This window comes from Telmatherina bonti (assembly GCF_933228915.1).
Source record: "Telmatherina bonti genome assembly, chromosome: 13".
In the NCBI taxonomy this organism is placed as follows: Eukaryota; Metazoa; Chordata; class Actinopteri; order Atheriniformes; family Telmatherinidae; genus Telmatherina; species Telmatherina bonti.
The window spans coordinates 37458579-37480902 of NC_136611.1; the positions used below are offsets into that span (position 1 = coordinate 37458579).

The 22324-nt window shown below is 49.2% G+C and overlaps 1 protein-coding gene across 1 annotated transcript; it reads right to left on the reverse strand.

Annotated features, from left to right (window-relative positions):
- Nucleotides 1-11296: 11296 nt before the first annotated feature.
- On the reverse strand, nt 11297-20115 carry sdf2l1 (stromal cell-derived factor 2-like 1). The gene is made up of 3 exons (XM_079251320.1): nt 19141-20115; nt 14091-14287; nt 11297-12419 (listed from the first exon to the last, which is right to left on the reverse strand). Exons 1-3 carry the CDS (start codon nt 19316-19318, stop codon nt 12141-12143), a joined length of 654 nt encoding a protein of 217 aa, XP_079107446.1. The 5' UTR covers nt 19319-20115; the 3' UTR covers nt 11297-12140.
- Between the last annotated feature and the right edge of the window lie 2209 nt (nt 20116-22324).

The following is a 22324-nucleotide window of genomic DNA, read 5'->3' on the forward strand; positions in this document are numbered from 1 at the left end:
AGAAACTGGTTTAGTCACGGAACTAGCCTGGTCGGTCTGAACAGAAACTGGTTTAGTCACGGAACTAGCCTGGTCGGTCTGAACAGAAACTGGTTTAGTCACGGAACTAGCCTGGTCGGTCTGAACAGAAACTGGTTTAGTCACGGAACTAGCCTGGTCGGTCTGAACAGAAACTGGTTTAGTCACGGAACTAGCCTGGTCGGTCTGAACAGAAACTGGTTTAGTCACGGAACTAGCCTGGTCGGTCTGAACAGAAACTGGTTTAGTCACGGAACTAGCCTGGTCGGTCTGAACAGAACCTGGTTTAGTCACGGAACTAGCCTGGTCGGTCTGAACAGAAACTGGTTTAGTCACGGAACTAGCCTGGTCGGTCTGAACAGAAACTGGTTTAGTCACGGAACTAGCCTGGTCGGTCTGAACAGAACCTGGTTTAGTCACGGAACTAGCCTGGTCGGTCTGAACAGAAACTGGTTTAGTCACGGAACTAGCCTGGTCGGTCTGAACAGAAACTGGTTTAGTCACGGAACTAGCCTGGTCGGTCTGAACAGAAACTGGTTTAGTCGCGGAACTAGCCTGGTCGGTCTGAACAGAAACTGGTTTAGTCGCGGAACTAGCCTGGTCGGTCTGAACAGAAACTGGTTTAGTCGCGGAACTAGCCTGGTCGGTCTGAACAGAAACTGGTTTAGTCACGGAACTAGCCTGGTCGGTCTGAACAGAACCTGGTTTAGTCACGGAACTAGCCTGGTCGGTCTGAACAGAAACTGGTTTAGTCACGGAACTAGCCTGGTCGGTCTGAACAGAACCTGGTTTAGTCACGGAACTAGCCTGGTCGGTCTGAACAGAAACTGGTTTAGTCACGGAACTAGCCTGGTCGGTCTGAACAGAAACTGGTTTAGTCACGGAACTAGCCTGGTCGGTCTGAACAGAAACTGGTTTAGTCACGGAACTAGCCTGGTCGGTCTGAACAGAAACTGGTTTAGTCACGGAACTAGCCTGGTCGGTCTGAACAGAAACTGGTTTAGTCACGGAACTAGCCTGGTCGGTCTGAACAGAAACTGGTTTAGTCACGGAACTAGCCTGGTCGGTCTGAACAGAAACTGGTTTAGTCACGGAACTAGCCTGGTCGGTCTGAACAGAAACTGGTTTAGTCACGGAACTAGCCTGGTCGGTCTGAACAGAAACTGGTTTAGTCACGGAACTAGCCTGGTCGGTCTGAACAGAACCTGGTTTAGTCGCGGAACTAGCCTGGTCGGTCTGAACAGAACCTGGTTTAGTCGCGGAACTAGCCTGGTCGGTCTGAACAGAAACTGGTTTAGTCGCGGAACTAGCCTGGTCGGTCTGAACAGAAACTGGTTTAGTCACGGAACTAGCCTGGTCGGTCTGAACAGAAACTGGTTTAGTCACGGAACTAGCCTGGTCGGTCTGAACAGAAACTGGTTTAGTCACGGAACTAGCCTGGTCGGTCTGAACAGAACCTGGTTTAGTCACGGAACTAGCCTGGTCGGTCTGAACAGAACCTGGTTTAGTCACGGAACTAGCCTGGTCGGTCTGAACAGAACCTGGTTTAGTCACGGAACTAGCCTGGTCGGTCTGAACAGAACCTGGTTTAGTCACGGAACTAGCCTGGTCGGTCTGAACAGAAACTGGTTTAGTCACGGAACTAGCCTGGTCGGTCTGAACAGAAACTGGTTTAGTCACGGAACTAGCCTGGTCGGTCTGAACAGAAACTGGTTTAGTCACGGAACTAGCCTGGTCGGTCTGAACAGAAACTGGTTTAGTCACGGAACTAGCCTGGTCGGTCTGAACAGAAACTGGTTTAGTCACGGAACTAGCCTGGTCGGTCTGAACAGAAACTGGTTTAGTCACGGAACTAGCCTGGTCGGTCTGAACAGAACCTGGTTTAGTCACGGAACTAGCCTGGTCGGTCTGAACAGAACCTGGTTTAGTCACGGAACTAGCCTGGTCGGTCTGAACAGAACCTGGTTTAGTCACGGAACTAGCCTGGTCGGTCTGAACAGAAACTGGTTTAGTCACGGAACTAGCCTGGTCGGTCTGAACAGAACCTGGTTTAGTCACGGAACTAGCCTGGTCGGTCTGAACAGAAACTGGTTTAGTCACGGAACTAGCCTGGTCGGTCTGAACAGAACCTGGTTTAGTCACGGAACTAGCCTGGTCGGTCTGAACAGAACCTGGTTTAGTCACGGAACTAGCCTGGTCGGTCTGAACAGAACCTGGTTTAGTCACGGAACTAGCCTGGTCGGTCTGAACAGAAACTGGTTTAGTCACGGAACTAGCCTGGTCGGTCTGAACAGAAACTGGTTTAGTCACGGAACTAGCCTGGTCGGTCTGAACAGAAACTGGTTCAGTCACGGAACTAGCCTGGTCGGTCTGAACAGAAACTGGTTTAGTCACGGAACTAGCCTGGTCGGTCTGAACAGAAACTGGTTTAGTCACGGAACTAGCCTGGTCGGTCTGAACAGAACCTGGTTTAGTCACGGAACTAGCCTGGTCGGTCTGAACAGAACCTGGTTTAGTCACGGAACTAGCCTGGTCGGTCTGAACAGAAACTGGTTTAGTCACGGAACTAGCCTGGTCGGTCTGAACAGAAACTGGTTTAGTCACGGAACTAGCCTGGTCGGTCTGAACAGAACCTGGTTTAGTCACGGAACTAGCCTGGTCGGTCTGAACAGAACCTGGTTTAGTCACGGAACTAGCCTGGTCGGTCTGAACAGAACCTGGTTTAGTCACGGAACTAGCCTGGTCGGTCTGAACAGAACCTGGTTTAGTCACGGAACTAGCCTGGTCGGTCTGAACAGAACCTGGTTTAGTCACGGAACTAGCCTGGTCGGTCTGAACAGAACCTGGTTTAGTCACGGAACTAGCCTGGTCGGTCTGAACAGAACCTGGTTTAGTCACGGAACTAGCCTGGTCGGTCTGAACAGAAACTGGTTTAGTCACGGAACTAGCCTGGTCGGTCTGAACAGAACCTGGTTTAGTCACGGAACTAGCCTGGTCGGTCTGAACAGAAACTGGTTTAGTCACGGAACTAGCCTGGTCGGTCTGAACAGAACCTGGTTTAGTCACGGAACTAGCCTGGTCGGTCTGAACAGAAACTGGTTCAGTCACGGAACTAGCCTGGTCGGTCTGAACAGAAACTGGTTTAGTCACGGAACTAGCCTGGTCGGTCTGAACAGAAACTGGTTTAGTCACGGAACTAGCCTGGTCGGTCTGAACAGAACCTGGTTTAGTCACGGAACTAGCCTGGTCGGTCTGAACAGAACCTGGTTTAGTCACGGAACTAGCCTGGTCGGTCTGAACAGAAACTGGTTTAGTCACGGAACTAGCCTGGTCGGTCTGAACAGAAACTGGTTTAGTCACGGAACTAGCCTGGTCGGTCTGAACAGAAACTGGTTTAGTCACGGAACTAGCCTGGTCGGTCTGAACAGAACCTGGTTTAGTCACGGAACTAGCCTGGTCGGTCTGAATAGAAACTGGTTTAGTCACGGAACTAGCCTGGTCGGTCTGAACAGAACCTGGTTTAGTCACGGAACTAGCCTGGTCGGTCTGAACAGAAACTGGTTTAGTCACGGAACTAGCCTGGTCGGTCTGAACAGAAACTGGTTTAGTCACGGAACTAGCCTGGTCGGTCTGAACAGAAACTGGTTTAGTCACGGAACTAGCCTGGTCGGTCTGAACAGAACCTGGTTTAGTCACGGAACTAGCCTGGTCGGTCTGAACAGAAACTGGTTTAGTCACGGAACTAGCCTGGTCGGTCTGAACAGAAACTGGTTTAGTCACGGAACTAGCCTGGTCGGTCTGAACAGAAACTGGTTTAGTCACGGAACTAGCCTGGTCGGTCTGAACAGAAACTGGTTTAGTCACGGAACTAGCCTGGTCGGTCTGAACAGAAACTGGTTTAGTCACGGAACTAGCCTGGTCGGTCTGAACAGAACCTGGTTTAGTCACGGAACTAGCCTGGTCGGTCTGAACAGAAACTGGTTTAGTCACGGAACTAGCCTGGTCGGTCTGAACAGAACCTGGTTTAGTCACGGAACTAGCCTGGTCGGTCTGAACAGAACCTGGTTTAGTCACGGAACTAGCCTGGTCGGTCTGAACAGAACCTGGTTTAGTCACGGAACTAGCCTGGTCGGTCTGAACAGAAACTGGTTTAGTCACGGAACTAGCCTGGTCGGTCTGAACAGAAACTGGTTTAGTCACGGAACTAGCCTGGTCGGTCTGAACAGAAACTGGTTTAGTCACGTGAACATTTTAAAACGTTTGTTTTCTGCTGCTTTTCATCCTGAATGAAACGTTCAGACTGAAAACACGACGTTCAACGTGTGTTTCCAGCAGCTTCACCTGCTTCCATCAGCTGGTGTCGCCTCGTATTGATCCTGTCAGATCAGCTGCAGCTGGACCTGTCCAGCATCGCCCTCCTTCAGCAACAGCTGGTCTGTTTCCAGCAACTGGACCCTGTTACTGGTTTCCAGCTGCTGGACCCTGTTACTGGTTTCCAGCTGCTGATGAGAGCTGGAAATCATACAGTTCTGGTTTTATTGACATTTCACACAGAAATCTGGCGTGTCTCTTATTAGCTGGACCAGTTAGGATGTTAGAAAGCTGTGGCGAATGTTTTCTGCGTATATTTAATCCGGCTGTGTCTGTCCTGCAGCTGCTGGTGCAGCGCGGCGTGCTGCGTCTGCTGCAGCATGTCGACTGGTGGAAACGTGACGTTTGATCAGCAGAGAGCTCAGAGGAACCCAGACGTGATCCTTTAGGAGGACTTCTCCTGTGCTTGACACTCTTTCCCTGTTGCACTACTGTGGGAGCTGCAGCAAGCAGTGCAATAACGAAAGGGCATCAATCAGCTGGGCTGCTCCGCCCCCGGCCTCTGAGCCAGGCATCAGCAGACTGGATCCAAACCGGCGACCCACCTTCACCTGCTGCTGCAGCAGCTTCATTTGTCATGAGGACAGAGTTTAATAAAAATGACTAAATAAAAGAGATGTCTGTGTTTTGTCCTAATATGTTCTTTTATTATCAGATTAGTTGTTTTATCAATTTATTCATAAAATGCTAGAATCTTGTATATTTATATAAATATTTTCATAAATATATATTTCATTATCAATAAATGATCGAAATAATAATTGTTAGAAATTCCCCCATTTTCATTTCATTTTGTGAAGATGAGAGTTAAATGAGTTAAAGCTGCAGAACACAGTGATGCTTTAAATCTGTCTGAAGGATCTGATGAACGTCCTCTGGGTTTTCTCTCCCAGCTTGTATCCCTGCTGACTGCAGGAACAACATACTGGTTTTATGATGCACCAACTCACGCTTCAACCCAGTAACGCCTAAAATTAAAAATTAAAAAATTATTTACAAAGATGTAAATGCAACAAAACCAGTGAAGAGTGAAATAAACGTCACTTTTTATTACATAAGAGAGCAAAGAGGAAATTCAGCTTCAGACTGAGTCCTACCAGATATTTATGCAGATGCCCATCAGAACCATCTTCTGATTTTGCTGTGGGCTCATGTGGACCTTGGAGTCACTGTGGACCCCAGAGGTCACTCTGGACTATGGACTTGCTGTGGACTCTGGAGTCGCTATGGACCAGAGAGTCACTGTGGATCTTGGAGTCGTTGGGTACTCTAGAGTCACTGTGGACCATGGACTCGCTGTGGACCCTAGAGTCACTGTGGACCTTGGAGTCACTGTGGACTATGGACTCGCTGTGGACCCCAGAGTCACTGTGGACCTTGGAGTCACTGTGGACTATGGACTCGCTGTGGACCCTAGAGTCACTGTGGACCTTGGAGTCACTGTGGACTATGGACTCGCTGTGGACCCTAGAGTCACTGTGGACCTTGGAGTCACTGTGGACTATGGGCTTGCTGTGGACCCTAGAGTCACTGTGGACCTTGGAGTCACTGTGGACTATGGACTCGCTGTGGACCCCAGAGTCACTGTGGACCTTGGAGTCACTGTGGACTATGGACTCGCTGTGGACCCTAGAGTCACTGTGGACCTTGGAGTCACTGTGGACTATGGACTCGCTGTGGACCCCAGAGTCACTGTGGACCTTGGAATCACTGTGGACTATGAACTCGCTGTGGACCCTAGAGTCACTGTGGACCTTGGAGTCACTGTGGACTATGGACTCGCTGTGGACCCTAGAGTCACTGTGGACCTTGGAGTCACTGTGGACTATGGACTCGCTGTGGACCCTAGAGTCACTGTGGACCTTGGAGTCACTGTGGACTATGGGCTTGCTGTGGACCCTAGAGTCACTGTGGACCTTGGAGTCACTGTGGACTATGGGCTCGCTGTGGACCCTAGAGTCACTGTGGACCTTGGAGTCACTGTGGACTATGGGCTCGCTGTGGACCCTAGAGTCACTGTGGACCCTAGAGTCACTGTGGACCCCTGAGTCACTGTGGACCTTGGAGTTACTGTGGACTATGGACTCGCTGTGGACCCTAGAGTCACTGTGGACCTTGGAGTCACTGTGGACTATGGGCTCGCTGTGGACCCTAGAGTCACTGTGGACCTTGGAGTTACTGTGGACTATGGACTCGCTGTGGACCCTAGAGTCACTGTGGACCTTGGAGTCACTGTGGACTATGGGCTCGCTGTGGACCCTAGAGTCACTGTGGATCTTGGAGTCACTGTGGACTATGGACTCGCTGTGGACCCCAGAGTCACTGTGGACTATGGACTCGCTGTGGACCCCAGAGTCACTGTGGACTATGGACTCGCTGTGGACCCCAGAGTCACTGTGGACTATGGACTCGCTGTGGACCCCAGAGTCACTGTGGACCTTGGAATCACTGTGGACTATGGACTCGCTGTGGACCCTAGAGTCACTGTGGTCCATGGACTCGCTGTGGACCCTAGAGTCACTGTGGTCCAAGGACTCGCTGTGGACCGTGGTGTCCCTGTGATCCGTGGAGTCCTTCTGGACCCTAGAGTCACTGTGGACTCGCTGTGGACTGTTGTGACCCTCCCCACCCCTTACTCATGCTAGTAAATCCCACCCAAAGGTCCAGAGAAAGCCGGGCATCTCTCTATATGTCCAGGGCATCTCCTTTCCACTTATCACTGATAAGTGGAAGATGTTCTGTCAGACACTTAAAAATGGAACGTTTTCTTCTCCATGTTCATGTTGTCTTTGCTCTATATGTTCTCCGTGTTCCATATGTTCTCTTTGCTCTATATGTTCTCCGTGTTCTATATGTTCTTTTTGCTCTATATGTTCTCCGTGTTCTATATGTTCTTTTTGCTCTATATGTTCTCCGTGTTCTATATGTTCTCTTTGCTCTATATGTTCTCCATGCTCAATATGTTCTGTGTTCTACATGTTCTCTTTCCTCTATATATTCTCTGAGTTCTATATTTCTCTTTGCTCTATATTTTCTCAGTGTTGTAAATGTTCTCTTTGCTCTATATGTTCTCCTAGTTCTATATGTTCTCTTTGCTCTTTATGTTCTCCGTGTTCTATATGTTGTCTTTGCTCTATATGTTCTCCCATGTCTATATGTTCTCTTTGCTCTATATGTTCTCCATGTTCTATATGTTCTTTTTGCTCTATATGTTCTCCTTGCTCTATATGCTCTCCGTGTTGTATATGTTCTCTTTGCTCTATATGTTCTCCATGTTCTATATGTTCTCCGAGTTCTATGTGTTCTCCGTGTTGTATATGTTCTCTTTGCTCTATATGTTCTCCGTGTTGTAAATGTTCTGTTCGCTCGATATGTTCTTCGAGTTCTATATGGTCTCCTTGCTCTATATGTTCTCTTAGCACTATATGTCCTCTTTGCTCTACATGTTCTCCGTGTTCTATATGTCCTCTTTGCTCTACATGTTCTCCGTGTTCTATATGTTCTCTTTGCTCTATATGTTCTCCGTGTTCTATATGTTCTTTTTGCTCTATATGTTCTCCGTGTTCTATATGTTCTTTTTGCTCTATATGTTCTCCATGCTCTATATGTTCTCTGTGTTCTATATGTTCTCTTTGCTCTATATGTTCTCCATACTCAATATGTTCTCTGTGTTCTACATGTTCTCTTTCCTCTATATGTTCTCTGAGTTCTATATTTCTCTTTGCTCTATATGTTCTCAGTGTTGTATATGTTCCCTTTGCTCTATATGTTATCCAAGTTCTATATGTTCTCTTTGCTCTATATGTTCTCAGTGTTGTATATGTTCCCTTTGCTCTATGTTATCCAAGTTCTATATGTTCTCTTTGCTCTATATGTTCTCCGTGTTCTATATGTTCTCTTTTTGTTATATGTTCTCCTTGCTCTATATGTTTTCTTTGCTCTATATGTTCTCTTTGCTCTATGTTCTCCCCGTGCTCTATATGTTCTCGAAGTTCTATATGTTCTCTTTGCTCTATATGTTCTCCATATTGTTTTCTTTGTTCTATATGTTCTCTTCGCTCTATATGTTCTCTGTGTTGTAAATGTTCTGTTTGCTCTATATGTTCTCCGAGTTCTATATGTTCTCCTTGCTCTATATGTTCTCTTAATCTGTATGTCCTCTTTGCTCTATATGTTCTCCTTGTTCTATATGTTCTCTTTGCTCTATATGTTCTGTCTTCTATATGTTCTCTTTGCTTTATATGTTCTCCGTATTGTATGTTTATTTTGCTCTATATGTTATCCAAGTTCTGTTTGTTGTCTTTGCTCTATATGTTCTCTTTGCTCTATATGTTCTCCGTGTTCTATATGTTCTCTTTTTGTTATATGTTCTCCTTGCTCTATATGTTTTCTTTGCTCTATGTTCTCCCCGTGCTCTATATGTTCTCCGAGCAACATGTCTGATGTCCAGCAGCGTGTCTGATGTCCAGCAACGTGTCCAGCTACATGTCCAGCAACATGTCTGATGTCCAGCAACGTGTCTGATGTCCAGCAGCGTGTCTGATGTCCAGCAACATGTCTGATGTCCAGCAACGTGTCTGATGTCCAGCAGCGTGTCTGATGTCCAGCAACATGTCTGATGTCCAGCAACGTGTCCAGCTACATGTCTGATGTCCAGCAGTGTGTCTGATGTCCAGCAACATGTCTGATGTCCAGCAACGTGTCTGATGTCCAGCAGCGTGTCTGATGTCCAGCAACGTGTCTGATGTCCAGCAGCGTGTCTGATGTCCAGCAGCGTGTCTGATGTCCAGCAACATGTCTGATGTCCAGCAACGTGTCCAGCTACATGTCTGATGTCCAGCAGCGTGTCTGATGTCCAGCAACGTGTCTGATGTCCAGCAGCGTGTCTGATGTCCAGCAACATGTCTGATGTCCAGCAACGTGTCTGATGTCCAGCAGCGTGTCTGATGTCCAGCAACATGTCTGATGTCCAGCAACGTGTCTGATGTCCAGCAGCGTGTCTGATGTCCAGCAACATGTCTGATGTCCAGCAACGTGTCCAGCTACATGTCTGATGTCCAGCAGCGTGTCTGATGTCCAGCAACGTGTCCAGCAACGTGTCTGATGTCCAGCAGCGTGTCTGATGTCCAGCAACGTGTCTGATGTCCAGCAACGTGTCCAGCTACATGTCCAGCAACATGTCTGATGACCAGCAACGTGTCTGATGTCCAGCAGCGTGTCTGATGTCCAGCAACGTGTCTGATGTCCAGCAACGTGTCTGATGTCCAGCAGCGTGTCTGATGTCCAGCAACATGTCTGATGTCCAGCAACGTGTCTGATGTCCAGCAGTGTGTCTGATGTCCAGCAACGTGTCCAGCAACGTGTCTGATGTCCAGCAGCGTGTCTGATGTCCAGCAGTGTGTCTGATGTCCAGCAACATGTCTGATGTCCAGCAACGTGTCTGATGTCCAGCAGCGTGTCTGATGTCCAGCAGCGTGTCTGATGTCCAGCAACATGTCTGATGCCCAGCAACGTGTCCAGCTACATGTCTGATGTCCAGCAGCGTGTCTGATGTCCAGCAACGTGTCTGATGTCCAGCAGCGTGTCTGATGTCCAGCAACATGTCTGATGTCCAGCAACGTGTCTGATGTCCAGCAGCGTGTCTGATGTCCAGCAGCGTGTCTGATGTCCAGCAACGTGTCCAGCAACGTGTCTGATGTCCAGCAGCGTGTCTGATGTCCAGCAACGTGTCTGATGTCCAGCAACGTGTCCAGCTACATGTCCAGCAACATGTCTGATGACCAGCAACGTGTCTGATGTCCAGCAGCGTGTCTGATGTCCAGCAACGTGTCTGATGTCCAGCAACGTGTCTGATGTCCAGCAGCGTGTCTGATGTCCAGCAACATGTCTGATGTCCAGCAACGTGTCCAGCAACATGTCTGATGTCCAGCAGTGTGTCTGATGTCCAGCAGTGTGTCTGATGTCCAGCAACGTGTCCAGCAACGTGTCTGATGTCCAGCAGCGTGTCTGATGTCCAGCAACATGTCCAGCAACGTGTCCAGCAACGTGTCTGATGTCCAGCAACGTGTCTGATGTCCAGCAACGTGTCCAGCAACGTGTCTGATGTCCAGCAGCGTGTCTGATGTCCAGCAGCGTGTCTGATGTCCAGCAGCGTGTCTGATGTCCAGCAATGTGTCTGATGTCCAGCAACGTGTCCAGCAACGTGTCTGATGTCCAGCAACGTGTCCAGCAGCGTGTCTGATGTCCAGCAGCGTGTCTGATGTCCAGCAGCGTGTCTGATGTCCAGCAACGTGTCTGATGTCCAGCAGCGTGTCTGATGTCCAGCAATGTGTCTGATGTCCAGCAACGTGTCCAGCTACATGTCCAGCAACATGTCTGATGTCCAGCAACGTGTCTGATGTCCAGCAACATGTCCAGCAACGTGTCTGATGTCCAGCAGCGTGTCTGATGTCCAGCAGCATTTTCCTGCTGCAACACACCTGATTCACATCAGTGTGTGTTTAGCAGACGTGTGCAGAGCTTGTCTGAGTCAGGTGTGTTGCAGCAGGGAAACCCTGCAGGACTCCAGTCCTGGAGGAGACACACTGCCCCCCAGTGGCGGAGAAACGCCATCACGCTTCACATCTGGATCATGGCGTGCTGAAGTCAGTCTCATTTCATTCTGGTCCTTACCGCTCTGCTGCTGGTCTGAGACCCGGCCCGCTCTCCAACCTTTCTAACGTCACCCTTCCCAACCTGTTTGGATAAAAATGGATTATTTGTCCCTCTGTGGATGTGACGAGATAAAATCACGACAATCTGACAGAAACATCGTTCCTTCATTTGATCCTGTTTAATGTACTTCATCATAACACAGGAACAGGAACTGCATGTGGAGCAAAGTCATTTTCACCCCATCTGGACTCTGAGGGTCCGGTTCTACTGGAAGCAGAACCTGGTCAGGTTGGACTCCTAGAAACAGGAAATGTTGCTTTTAAAGTCCAGAAGTCTTCAGGAGGATTCAGGTGAGGAGCTGAAAGAGAAGCATTTCTCTCTCCGCTTATTCCGGTTTGGGGAACGTCGGCTGATCGTTTTATTTCACAGCAGGAATTTAGCTGAATAAGAACCTCCAGATGTAGACTCTCCGCCGGGTGGAGAGGGGCCTATCAGTTCTCCCACTGACCACTGGTAGGGGAACGCCCCCCTTCCCACAGCCATCACTGGGAATGATTTGGTTTAAACTGGTTTACTGGAAGCCATAAATAATCAGTGTCAAGGGAAACTGTGACATCATCAGATGGTGGTGATGACATCATCATCAGATGGTGATGACATCATCATCAGATGGTGATGACATCAGAGGGAACTATTTAATAACATGGTGAGAAGGCCGTGGAGTTTGATGGGTCCACAGAGAAACAAGTCCACCACCGGGAGGATTAGCTGCTTTCTAAACACTAGTATGGACCACCGCCAGACCGCCGGTCTCAGATCCGGACCAGCAGGCTCGGGTCCGGACCGCCGGTCTCAGATCCGGACCGGCAGACTCGGGTCCGGACCGCCGGTCTCAGATCCGGACCGGCAGACTCTGGTCCAGACGGTCTCAGCAGCAGAGGTTGTTTTCTTTAAAAAGGAGAGAAGCTGGAAACGTAGAGGTCTTTCAACGTCCTGGAGATGGATCCGCGTCCATCGTGAAACCCATCCAGTGTCTACAGACCTCCTGAACCCAGAACAGAAGAGCGGAACATGTCCAACACGCCCCGGCAGCGCCATCAGAGCTCATCATGGCGGAGCGGTTCCTGGCTGGGCTGGATGAAGACGCCCTCCATGGCGCGCCACCAGTTGTGCTGGTTCGGCGAGCTCATGCCGTGCACCTCCCGCTGGCCTCGGATGGGGTGGCCGTACTGCTCGCCTGTGATGCTCAGGAAGACGTCGGTCCCCATGTGTCTGAAGCGTACGACGTCGTCGCGCTCCCAGTGGACGCCGTCACACTGAACCGTCCACACGTCCAGGTCGTCGCCCTCGCCGCTCTCGCCAAAGGCGCTGACCTCCTGCAGGACACAGTCAGACGTTTCATCATTACAGCCGGAGACCAGAAGAACAACCTGAGAAAATAAAGAAGCTACAGAGAGGAGGAAGAGGAAGAGGAAGAGGAAGAGGAGGAGGAGGAGGTCTGGTGGATATTTACAGGGAAACTAGAATAAATGTGAGCAGTGATTTCAGAATACTGAGACTAAACATGGTGAACTTGAGCTTCAGCAGGAAAGCTCCGCCGGTGTCCTGAGAGACTTCTCCACCATCAGGATGTGGTCCAGCGTGGTCCTGCTGGACCGGTTCTCCTGTTCCACCATCAGGATGTGGTCCAGCGTGGTCCCGCTGGACCAGTTCTCCTGTTCCACCATCAGGATGTGGTTCAGCATGGTCCCGCTGGACCGGTTCTCCTGTTCCACCATCAGGATGTGGTTCAGCATGGTCCCGCTGGACCGGTTCTCCTGTTCCACCATCAGGATGTGGTTCAGCATGGTCCCGCTGGACCGGTTCTCCTGTTCCACCATCAGGATGTGGTTCAGCGTGGTCCTGCTGGACCAGTTCTCCTGTTCCACCATCAGGATGTGGCCCAGCGTGGTCCCGCTGGACCGGTTCTCCTGTTCCACCATCAGGATGTGTTCCAGCGTGGTCCCGCTGGACCGGTTCTCCTGTTCCACCATCAGGATGTGTTCCAGCGTGGTCCCGCTGGACCGGTTCTCCTGTTCCACCATCAGGATGTGGTCCAGCGGTTCTCCTGTTCCACCATCAGGATGTGGTCCAGCGTGGTCCCGCTGGACCAGTTCTCCTGTTCCACCATCAGGATGTGGTCCAGCGGTTCTCCTGTTCCACCATCAGGATGTGGTCCAGCGTGGTCCTCCTGGACCAGTTCTCCTGTTCCACCATCAGGATGTGGTCCAGGATGGTCCTCCTGGACCAGTTCTCCTGTTCCACCATCAGGATGTGGTCCAGGATGGTCCTCCTGGACCAGTTCTCCTGTTCCACCATCAGGATGTGGTCCAGCGTGGTCCCGCTGGACCAGTTCTCCTGTTCCACCATCAGGATGTGGTCCAGCGGTTCTCCTGTTCCACCATCAGGATGTGGTCCAGCGTGGTCCTCCTGGACCAGTTCTCCTGTTCCACCATCAGGATGTGGTCCAGGATGGTCCTCCTGGACCAGTTCTCCTGTTCCACCATCAGGATGTGGTCCAGGATGGTCCTCCTGGACCAGTTCTCCTGTTCCACCATCAGGATGTGGTCCAGGATGGTCCTCCTGGACCAGTTCTCCTGTTCCACCATCAGGATGTGGTCCAGCGTGGTCCCGCTGGACCAGTTGTCCTGTTCCACCATCAGGATGTGGTCCAGGATGGTCCTCCTGGACCAGTTCTCCTGTCCATGCTGTCCACAAACAATTCCACATCTTCATCCAGGTTTCCACATTTTAAATGAGCTTTGGTCCAGAGAAGACGGCGTGTTTCTGGATCCTCTTCACATATGATGGAGCTTTAACCTGCAGGTGTGGATTTCAGCCTGAACTGGGAAATTTAAGTTTTATTTGGTTTTTTTTCTGCATTACATGTAAAAGAGTCGGGAATGAGCAGGAAATGTGTCCTCCGTGCTCTGGAAGCCGTTTCAGATGGCATCATCTCTAAATACTGTCCAACGTACAGAATAAAGCAGGCTGTACTGCAGGCTGACCTGGTTGTTGGACAGCGGCGAGCTGAAGTGGTGTGTGTGAAGGTTTCGACCGGTCTTCATGTGGGTGATCCGGATGGCCTGACCACAGCGGATGGCCGCCCCCCGCTGGCACGGACTGTTGGGCTTCCCACGAATCTGCCAGTAGCTGTTGGCATCGTCAGCGCTCTCCACACCGGTTACAGACTGCTGCCCGCTGCCTACACACACACACACACACACACACACACACACGAATGAGAGCACGACTCAACTTAAAATGAAAAGCTTACGTTTGTCTCAACTTCCATCCATCCATCTTCTGCCGCTTATCCGGGGTCGGGTCGTGGGGGCAGCAGCCTAAGCAGGGAAGCCCAGACTTCCCTCTCCCCAGCCACATTTGCCAACTCTGCGGGGGGATCCCGAGGCGTTCCCAGGCCAGCCGAGAGATGTAATCCCTCCAGCGTGTCCTGGGTCTTCCCCGGGGTCTCCTCCCCGAGGGACGTGCCTGGAACACCTCACCAGGGAGGTCCAGGAGGCATCCTGACCAGATGTCCGAGCCACCTCAACTGGTTCCTCTCGATGCGAAGGAGCAGCGGCTCTACTCTGAGCCCCTCCCGGATGACCGAGCTCCTCACCCTATCTCTAAGGGAGAGCCCGGCCACCCTGCGGAGGAAACCCATTTCAGCCGCCTGTATACGAGATCTCGTTCTTTCGGTCACGACCCACAGCTCATGACCATAGGTGAGGGTAGGAACGTAGATCGACTGATAAATCGAGAGCTTCGCCTTCTGGCTCAGCTCCTTCTTCACCACGACAGACCGGCGCAGAGTCCGCATTACTGCAGACGCCGCACCGATCCGTCTGTCGATCTCACGCTCCATCCTTCCCTCACTCGTGAACAAGACCCCGAGATATTTAAACTCCTCCACTTGAGGCAGGACCTCACTCCCGACCCGGAGAGGGCAATCCACCCTATTCCGGCTGAGGACCATGGTCTCAGATTTTGAGGTGCTGATTCTCATCCCAGCCGCTTCACACTCGGCCGCGAATCGCTCAAGTGAGAGCTGGAGATCACGACCAGACGAAGCCAACAGGACCACGTCATCCGCAAAAAGCAGGGACCCAATCCTGAGGCCACCAAGCCGGATCCCCTCAACCCCTCGGCTGCGCCTAGAAATTCTGTCCATATAAGTTATGAACAGAATCGGTGATAAAGGGCAGCCTTGGCGGAGTCCAACCCTCACCGGAAACGAATCCGACTTACTACCGGCAATGCGGACCAAGCTCTGACACCTGTCGTACAGGGACCGGACAGCTCGTACAAGGGGGTCCGGTACCCCATACTCCCGGAGTACCCCGCACAGGAGCCCCCGGGGGACACGGTCGAATGCCTTCTCCAGGTCCACAAAGCACATGTAGACTGGTTGGGCAAACTCCCATGCCCCCTCCAGGACCCCAGAGAGGGTATAGAGCTGGTCCACTGTTCCGCGACCAGGACAAAAACCACACTGCTCCTCCTCAATCCGGGATTCGACTATCCGGCGGACCCTCCTCTCCAGGACCCCTGAATAGACCTTACCAGGGAGGCTGAGGAGTGTGATTCCCCTGTAATTGGAACACACCCTCCGGTCCCCCTTCTTAAAAAGGGGGACCACCACCCCAGTCTGCCAATCCAGCGGTACTGCCCCCGATGTCCACGCGATGCTGCAGAGGCGTGTCAGCCAGGACAGCCCCACAGCATCCAGAGCCTTAAGGAACTCCGGGCGGATCTCATCCACCCCCGGGGCCTTGCCGCCAAGGAGCTTTTTGACCACCTCAGCGACTTCAGCCCCAGAGATAGGAGAGTCCACCCCTGAGTCCATCAGCTCTGCTCCCTCATGGGAAGCCGTGTTGGTAGGATTGAGGAGGTCTTCGAAGTATTCCCTCCACCGACCCACTACATCCCGAGTTGAGGTCAGCAGCTCCCCATCTCCACTGTACACAGTATTGACGGAGCACTGCTTCCCCCCCCTGAGCCGCCGGATGGTGGACCAGAATCTCCTCGAAGCCGTCCGGAAGTCTTTCTCCATGGCCTCGCCGAACTCCTCCCATGCCCGAGTTTTTGCCTCGGCAACGGCCGAAGCCGCATGCCGCTTAGCCCGTCGGTACCCATCAGCTGCCTCCAGAGTCCCACAGGCCAAGAAGGCCCGATAGGACTCCTTCTTCAGCTTGACGGCATCCCTCACTGTTGGTGTCCACCAACGAGTCCTGGGATTACCGCCACGACAGGCACCAACGACCTTGCAGCCACAGCTCCGGCCGGCCGCCTCAGCAATAGAGGCACGGAACACAGCCCATTCGGACTCAATGTCCCCCGCCTCACCCGGGACATGTTCGAAGCTCTGCTGAAGGTGGGAGTTGAAGCTCGCTCTGACAGGGGACTCAGCCAGACGTTCCCAGCAGACCCTCACAACACGTTTGGGCCTGCCAGCTCTGACCGGCTTCCTCCCCCACCATCTGAGCCAACTCACCACCAGGTGGTGATCAGTTGACAGCTCCGCCCCCCTCTTCACCCGAGTGTCCAAGGCATGTGGCCGCAGGTCCGACGATACGACTACAAAGTCGATCATTGAACTGCGGCCCAGGGAATCCTGATGCCAGGTGTACATATGGACACTCTTATGCTGGAACATGGTGTTCGTTATAGACAATCCATGACGAGCACAGAAGTCCAATAACAAAACACCATTTGGGTTCAGAGGGGGGGGGACCATGCCTCCCAATCACTCCCCTCCAGGTCTCACTGTCATTGCCCACGTGAGCATTGAAGTCCCCCAGCAGAACAATGGAGTCCCCAGAAGGAGCACCCTCCAGCACTCCCTCCAAGGACCCCAGAAAGGGTGGGTACTCTGAACTGCTGTTCGGCGCATAAGCACAGACAACAGTCAGGACCCGTCCCCCCACCCGGAGGCGGAGGGAAACTACCCTTTCATCCACCGGGGTAAACCCCAACGTGCAGGCACCAAGCTGGGGGCTGATGAGAATGCCCACACCTGCTCGGCGCCTCTCACCATGAGCAACTCCAGAGTGGAAGAAGGTCCAGCCCCTCTCGAGGGTTCTGGTTCCAGAGCCCAAGCCATGCGTCGAGGTGAGTCCAACTATATCTAGTCGGAACCGCTCAACCTCGCGCACAAGCTCAGGCTCCTTCCCCACCAGAGAGGTGACGTTCCACGTCCCTAGAGCCAGCTTCTGCAGCCGGGGATCGGACCGCCAGGGTCCCCGCCTCTTGCTGTCGCCCAGCTCACACTGCACCCGACCCCTACGGCTCCTCCCGCAGATGGTGAGCCCACGGGAGGTGGGGCCCATGTAACCCTTTCGGGCTGAGCCCGACCGGGCCCCATGGGCGAAGGCCCGGCCACCAGACGCTCGCTCTCGTACCCCGCCTCCAGGCCTGGCTCCAGAGGGGGGTCCCGGTAACCCGCGTCCGGGCAAGGGAACATTTATGCCCAGGTTTGTCATCGTCATAGGGGTCTATGAGCCGTGCTTGGTCTGGTCCCTCCCCTAGACACCTGTTTGCCATGGGTGACCCTACCAGGGGCATAAAGCCCCCGACAACATAGCTGCTAGGATCTTCGGGACGCACAAACCCCTCCACCACGATAAGGGTCGGCCCAGTGACGGCGGTGTGAGCTCAGGGGCTCACACCGCGACGTCCGTTAGCCGACGCACACACACCGCGACGTCCGTTAGCCGACGCACACACACACCGCGACGTCCGTTAGCCGACGCACACACACACCGCGACGTCCGTTAGCCGACGCAGACACACACCGCGACGTCCGTTAGCCGACGCAGACACACACCGCGACGTCCGTTAGCCGACGCACACACCGCGACGTCCGTTAGCCGACGCACACACACACCGCGACGTCCGTTAGCCGACGCACACACACCGCGACGTCCGTTAGCCGACGCACACACCGCGACGTCCGTTAGCCGACGCACACACCGCGACGTCCGTTAGCCGACGCACACACACACCACGACGTCCGTTAGCCGACGCACACACACCACGACGTCCGTTAGCCGACGCACACACACACCACGACGTCCGTTAGCCGACGCACACACACACCACGACGTCCGTTAGCCGACGCACACACACACCACGACGTCCGTTAGCCGACGCACACACCGCGACGTCCGATCGTTAAAAATTCAGATCATAATTGAGATTAAAATCTGAATAATCGCCCAGCCCTACTTAACGTGCGACGGATGCCAAAAATGTGTCCAAACCCCCTGAAACATTGTCCTGTTAGGGTTCAGGCCGGCTATATGATCACATCTACCTCATTATCTTTGAGGAAGTGGAAAATTCAGGCGCTGCCAGGTGTGTGTCGGTTACACACATATGACTGATCAGCAGGCATATCAGAGTGTGGTGATCTACATCTCCAGATCTGGAACCGAATCCTGCCGGACCCCAACGCTGCCCTGCAGATCACAACAGGATCTGGTGTGGAGAGGACGGACTGGGAGTCCAGACTTCCACCCCACTGATGGCTGGGACCTGCTGGGTCAGGAGGGGCGACATGCCGTCCCAGTGAAGTGGAATCAGGATTTAAGGAGAAAAATACGTTCATACTAAACTTTAAGTTTATGAATAAACAAAAGAAAATAGATATGAGCTTCACTAAGCTGCTGCGCTCCACACATGCTGCTTTAAACCAGTTCACTCAGGCTGTAGCAGTCTAACATGGAAAACCAACATGACTTGTAAAACCTGCAGGCGCACACACACACACACACACCGCCTAACCTGAATCCTGAGGAGGAAGCCGGCTGTACAGAAACCTTCCAACATCTAGATCTACCACATTTATGATTTTTTTTTTTTACTTCTCAGATAAGCTCTGTCAACTTATCTGTTATTATATAATCAATACTCAACCAATCAGGTCATTGAGGACTGGTTTCTACCTAAAAGGACAAAGTGGAGCATTAAACCAGGCTCGCTGATAAACGTCCACCTGAGTGGAGCTTCGTGGAGCCCAGGTCCTGCAGAACCCACCTGGGCTGCAGAACTCACCTGAGCCGTACTTGACATCGTGGGAGTGGAGGCGGACGTTGTGTCTGGTGTTCAGCAGTTTGACCAGAGAGCCGCAGGTCACGTGATTGAGCTCCGATTCTTTCCCCTCACAGCTCACCCACAGCAGCAGCAGAAGCAAGGAGCTCGCCAACCCGTGGAAAATGTCTAAAAGCTGCATGTTTGTTCCTCTGGCAGAAGCAGAATGAACAATGAGCTGCAGATAGACACCTGATTCCGCCGCTGATCCAACCAATCACAGCGTGACAAGTCCCAGCATCCGGAAGCGATTGTCGGCATGTGATTGGTCAGCGTAGCGTGACGTACTGATGCTTTGGTTTTATCGTGCATGTTTGTATAGAAACTCCAATAGGAAGATACGTTCCTTATTTCAGAAAGAATGTGTATCTGTCCCACACGTTGTATCATACTGGAATTCTTTTGTAAATGATATCAATTGGAAGAAAATATGGACAATTCCTAACAAGTTTTTTGTGACAAATAAGGTGAAAGAAGTCTCGTTTAAAATCATCCATAAGTATTATCCAGCAAACCACTACATGGAAAAATTCAAAAAGTTCATTGATGTGAACTGCTCTTTTTGTGGAAACCATCTAGAGACTGTTCAGCACCTCTCCTAGCCTTGTACACGCGCCACAACATTCTGCAAGGACTTCAGCAGCTTCATCACCCAGGATCTCTACAAGGACTTCTCCCTGAAATGGGAAGGTGTTGTTCTTTGCTTCTTTAGAACGCAAAGAAAAGAGGATATATTTTTCATTATAAATTTGTTAATTATATTAGCAAAATTTTACATTCACAAATGTAAATATAATAAGCAAAAACCTGTATTTATACATTATACATGACACTGACTTATATAAAACTTATCAGGAACTCTAAACAAAAAGGCCTTAAAAACAGTAAATATTTGTCTCAACTACAAACTTTTTGAATGTAACTAACGTTCTTACATAATTCCCCCCTGGCATAATGTTTCTTTGTTTTTGTTTTTTTTTCTTGCTCTATTTTTTTGTGATTGTATATGTATACTGTATGTTCTATCCTTTATTACAATAAAGAAAATTTTTAAAAAAATGTTTGGTTCACGATAAATATGTTAAATGTGTCATATATATATATATATATATATATATATATATATATATATATATATATATATATATATATATTTATATATACTTTTATATATATACTTTTATATATACTATACTTTTATTTATTTTAATCTAAAAAAAATTTAAAAGATTAAAATAAATAAAAGTATGTATATGTATATATATATATATATATATATATATATATATATATATATATATATATATATATATATATACTTTTATTTATTTTAATCTAAAAAAAATTTCAAAAGCTTAAAACAAATAAAAGTATATATATATATATATATATATATATATATATATATATATATATATATATATATATATATATATACTGATGTGACGTATCGTTACCACCAGATATATATATATATATATATATATATATACACTTTTATTTATTTTAATCTTTTAAAAAAATTTTTGATTAAAAAAAAAAAAATATATATATATATATATATATATATATATATATATATATATATATATATATATATATATATATATATACTTTTATTTATTTTAATCTTTTAAAAAAATTTTCTTTCTGTCTTACTAACACATTCCATCTCTCGTTTCACAAAAACACCATTCTTCCCAGTTCTGCTCATTATTATTTAACTGGATTAATCAGGCTTTCCATCTCTGTAGAATACAATAAAAACTGGTGTTATTTAAGCAGAGAAATATTCCACTGATCACTGCTTTCCTTGCTTTTAAACTAAGTTTATGAGTCTGTGGCTCATTAAATTCACTGGAATATGTCAGGAGAAGATCTGGTTTCTGGAGTCTTGCTTCCTGTTTCGGGTGCAAAAAAACCCTGAGGTCCAAAGCTAATGGGTCTGCAACACGTTACGTGAGCTGCTGCAGCCAGAGAAGAAGAAAGTGCACCATCAGCAACATGAAGAACTTGCCTGTAAACACTGTTCTATATGAAAGCTGTCTTAACCTGTTGCCTTCTTTGTTTTATTTTTATTCAATCACAATTACTTGTGTAATGTGCAAAGCTGCAGCCTGCAGCTCTGCTACTGCAAGACTTTCTGTACTTTCAGTATTTTGTATTTTTAACATATTCTTTATTCTGGCTTTGTTTCTGTAAACATATTTTAATGCAAATAAAGCTGTGTGCACAGGAACTGAACTGAAAAGAAGCTGAAAGGTTGAAGGACAAATTAATAACATAGAATACGGTAGGTGCACTGACAGTAAGCTGTGATGCAAATCTGCAGCACTGAAATTCCTAATGTTAAATTAAATACTCTGCAAAAAGCTTTTTGGATACTTCATCATGTGAAAGCTAAGATTACAGAGTTCACATCATATATGCATCATATTAGCATAAATACACGTAGTTACAGGCTGCTCACATGCTCCCTCCTCTGTTCTCATGTTTTTCCACCAGAATCAGGTAAATCTGTAGAAACAACTGGAATCCAGTTTAAAGGTATGGGATGGATGGGAACCAGCCCGCGGAAACAAGATTTATCAGTGGAAATAGTTTCCAAGTCCAGAAAACATGTGAAATATTCATGAGTAGGAGAGTTGTTTTGAAAATCAATCACAGACCCATAACAACGACATAATTATTGGTAGTAAATATTAGTATAGCCTTTAGACACAATAGCCAGGGCAATACATGAATAAATATCACCAGCTGTAATTATTAGTAACATAGCTTCTATTACATAGAGAATACTGGTGATTGTAAACTCACTTACTTATATACTTCGACTAATACTATTTTAGTCCACTAGTATGTAACAGATAATTATAACTTATTCACCTGTATACTTCGATTATTACTATTACAGCCCGTTTGTATGAAAAAGATAATAAGCTGAACGCTTTGTCAGATACGTGCACTTTGTATTTCACCCTGAAACACTGCTATTTTTAATGTTATCTATATTGACTACACTCTGTTATGGCTGTACTCAGGCATGTCTGTTGGGGGTATTAACTAATGTAATGAATGTAGTGACTTTTATAATAATGATTGCGTAATAATGGAATAATATGCTTTTACAATGTTTTATTTTATAAAT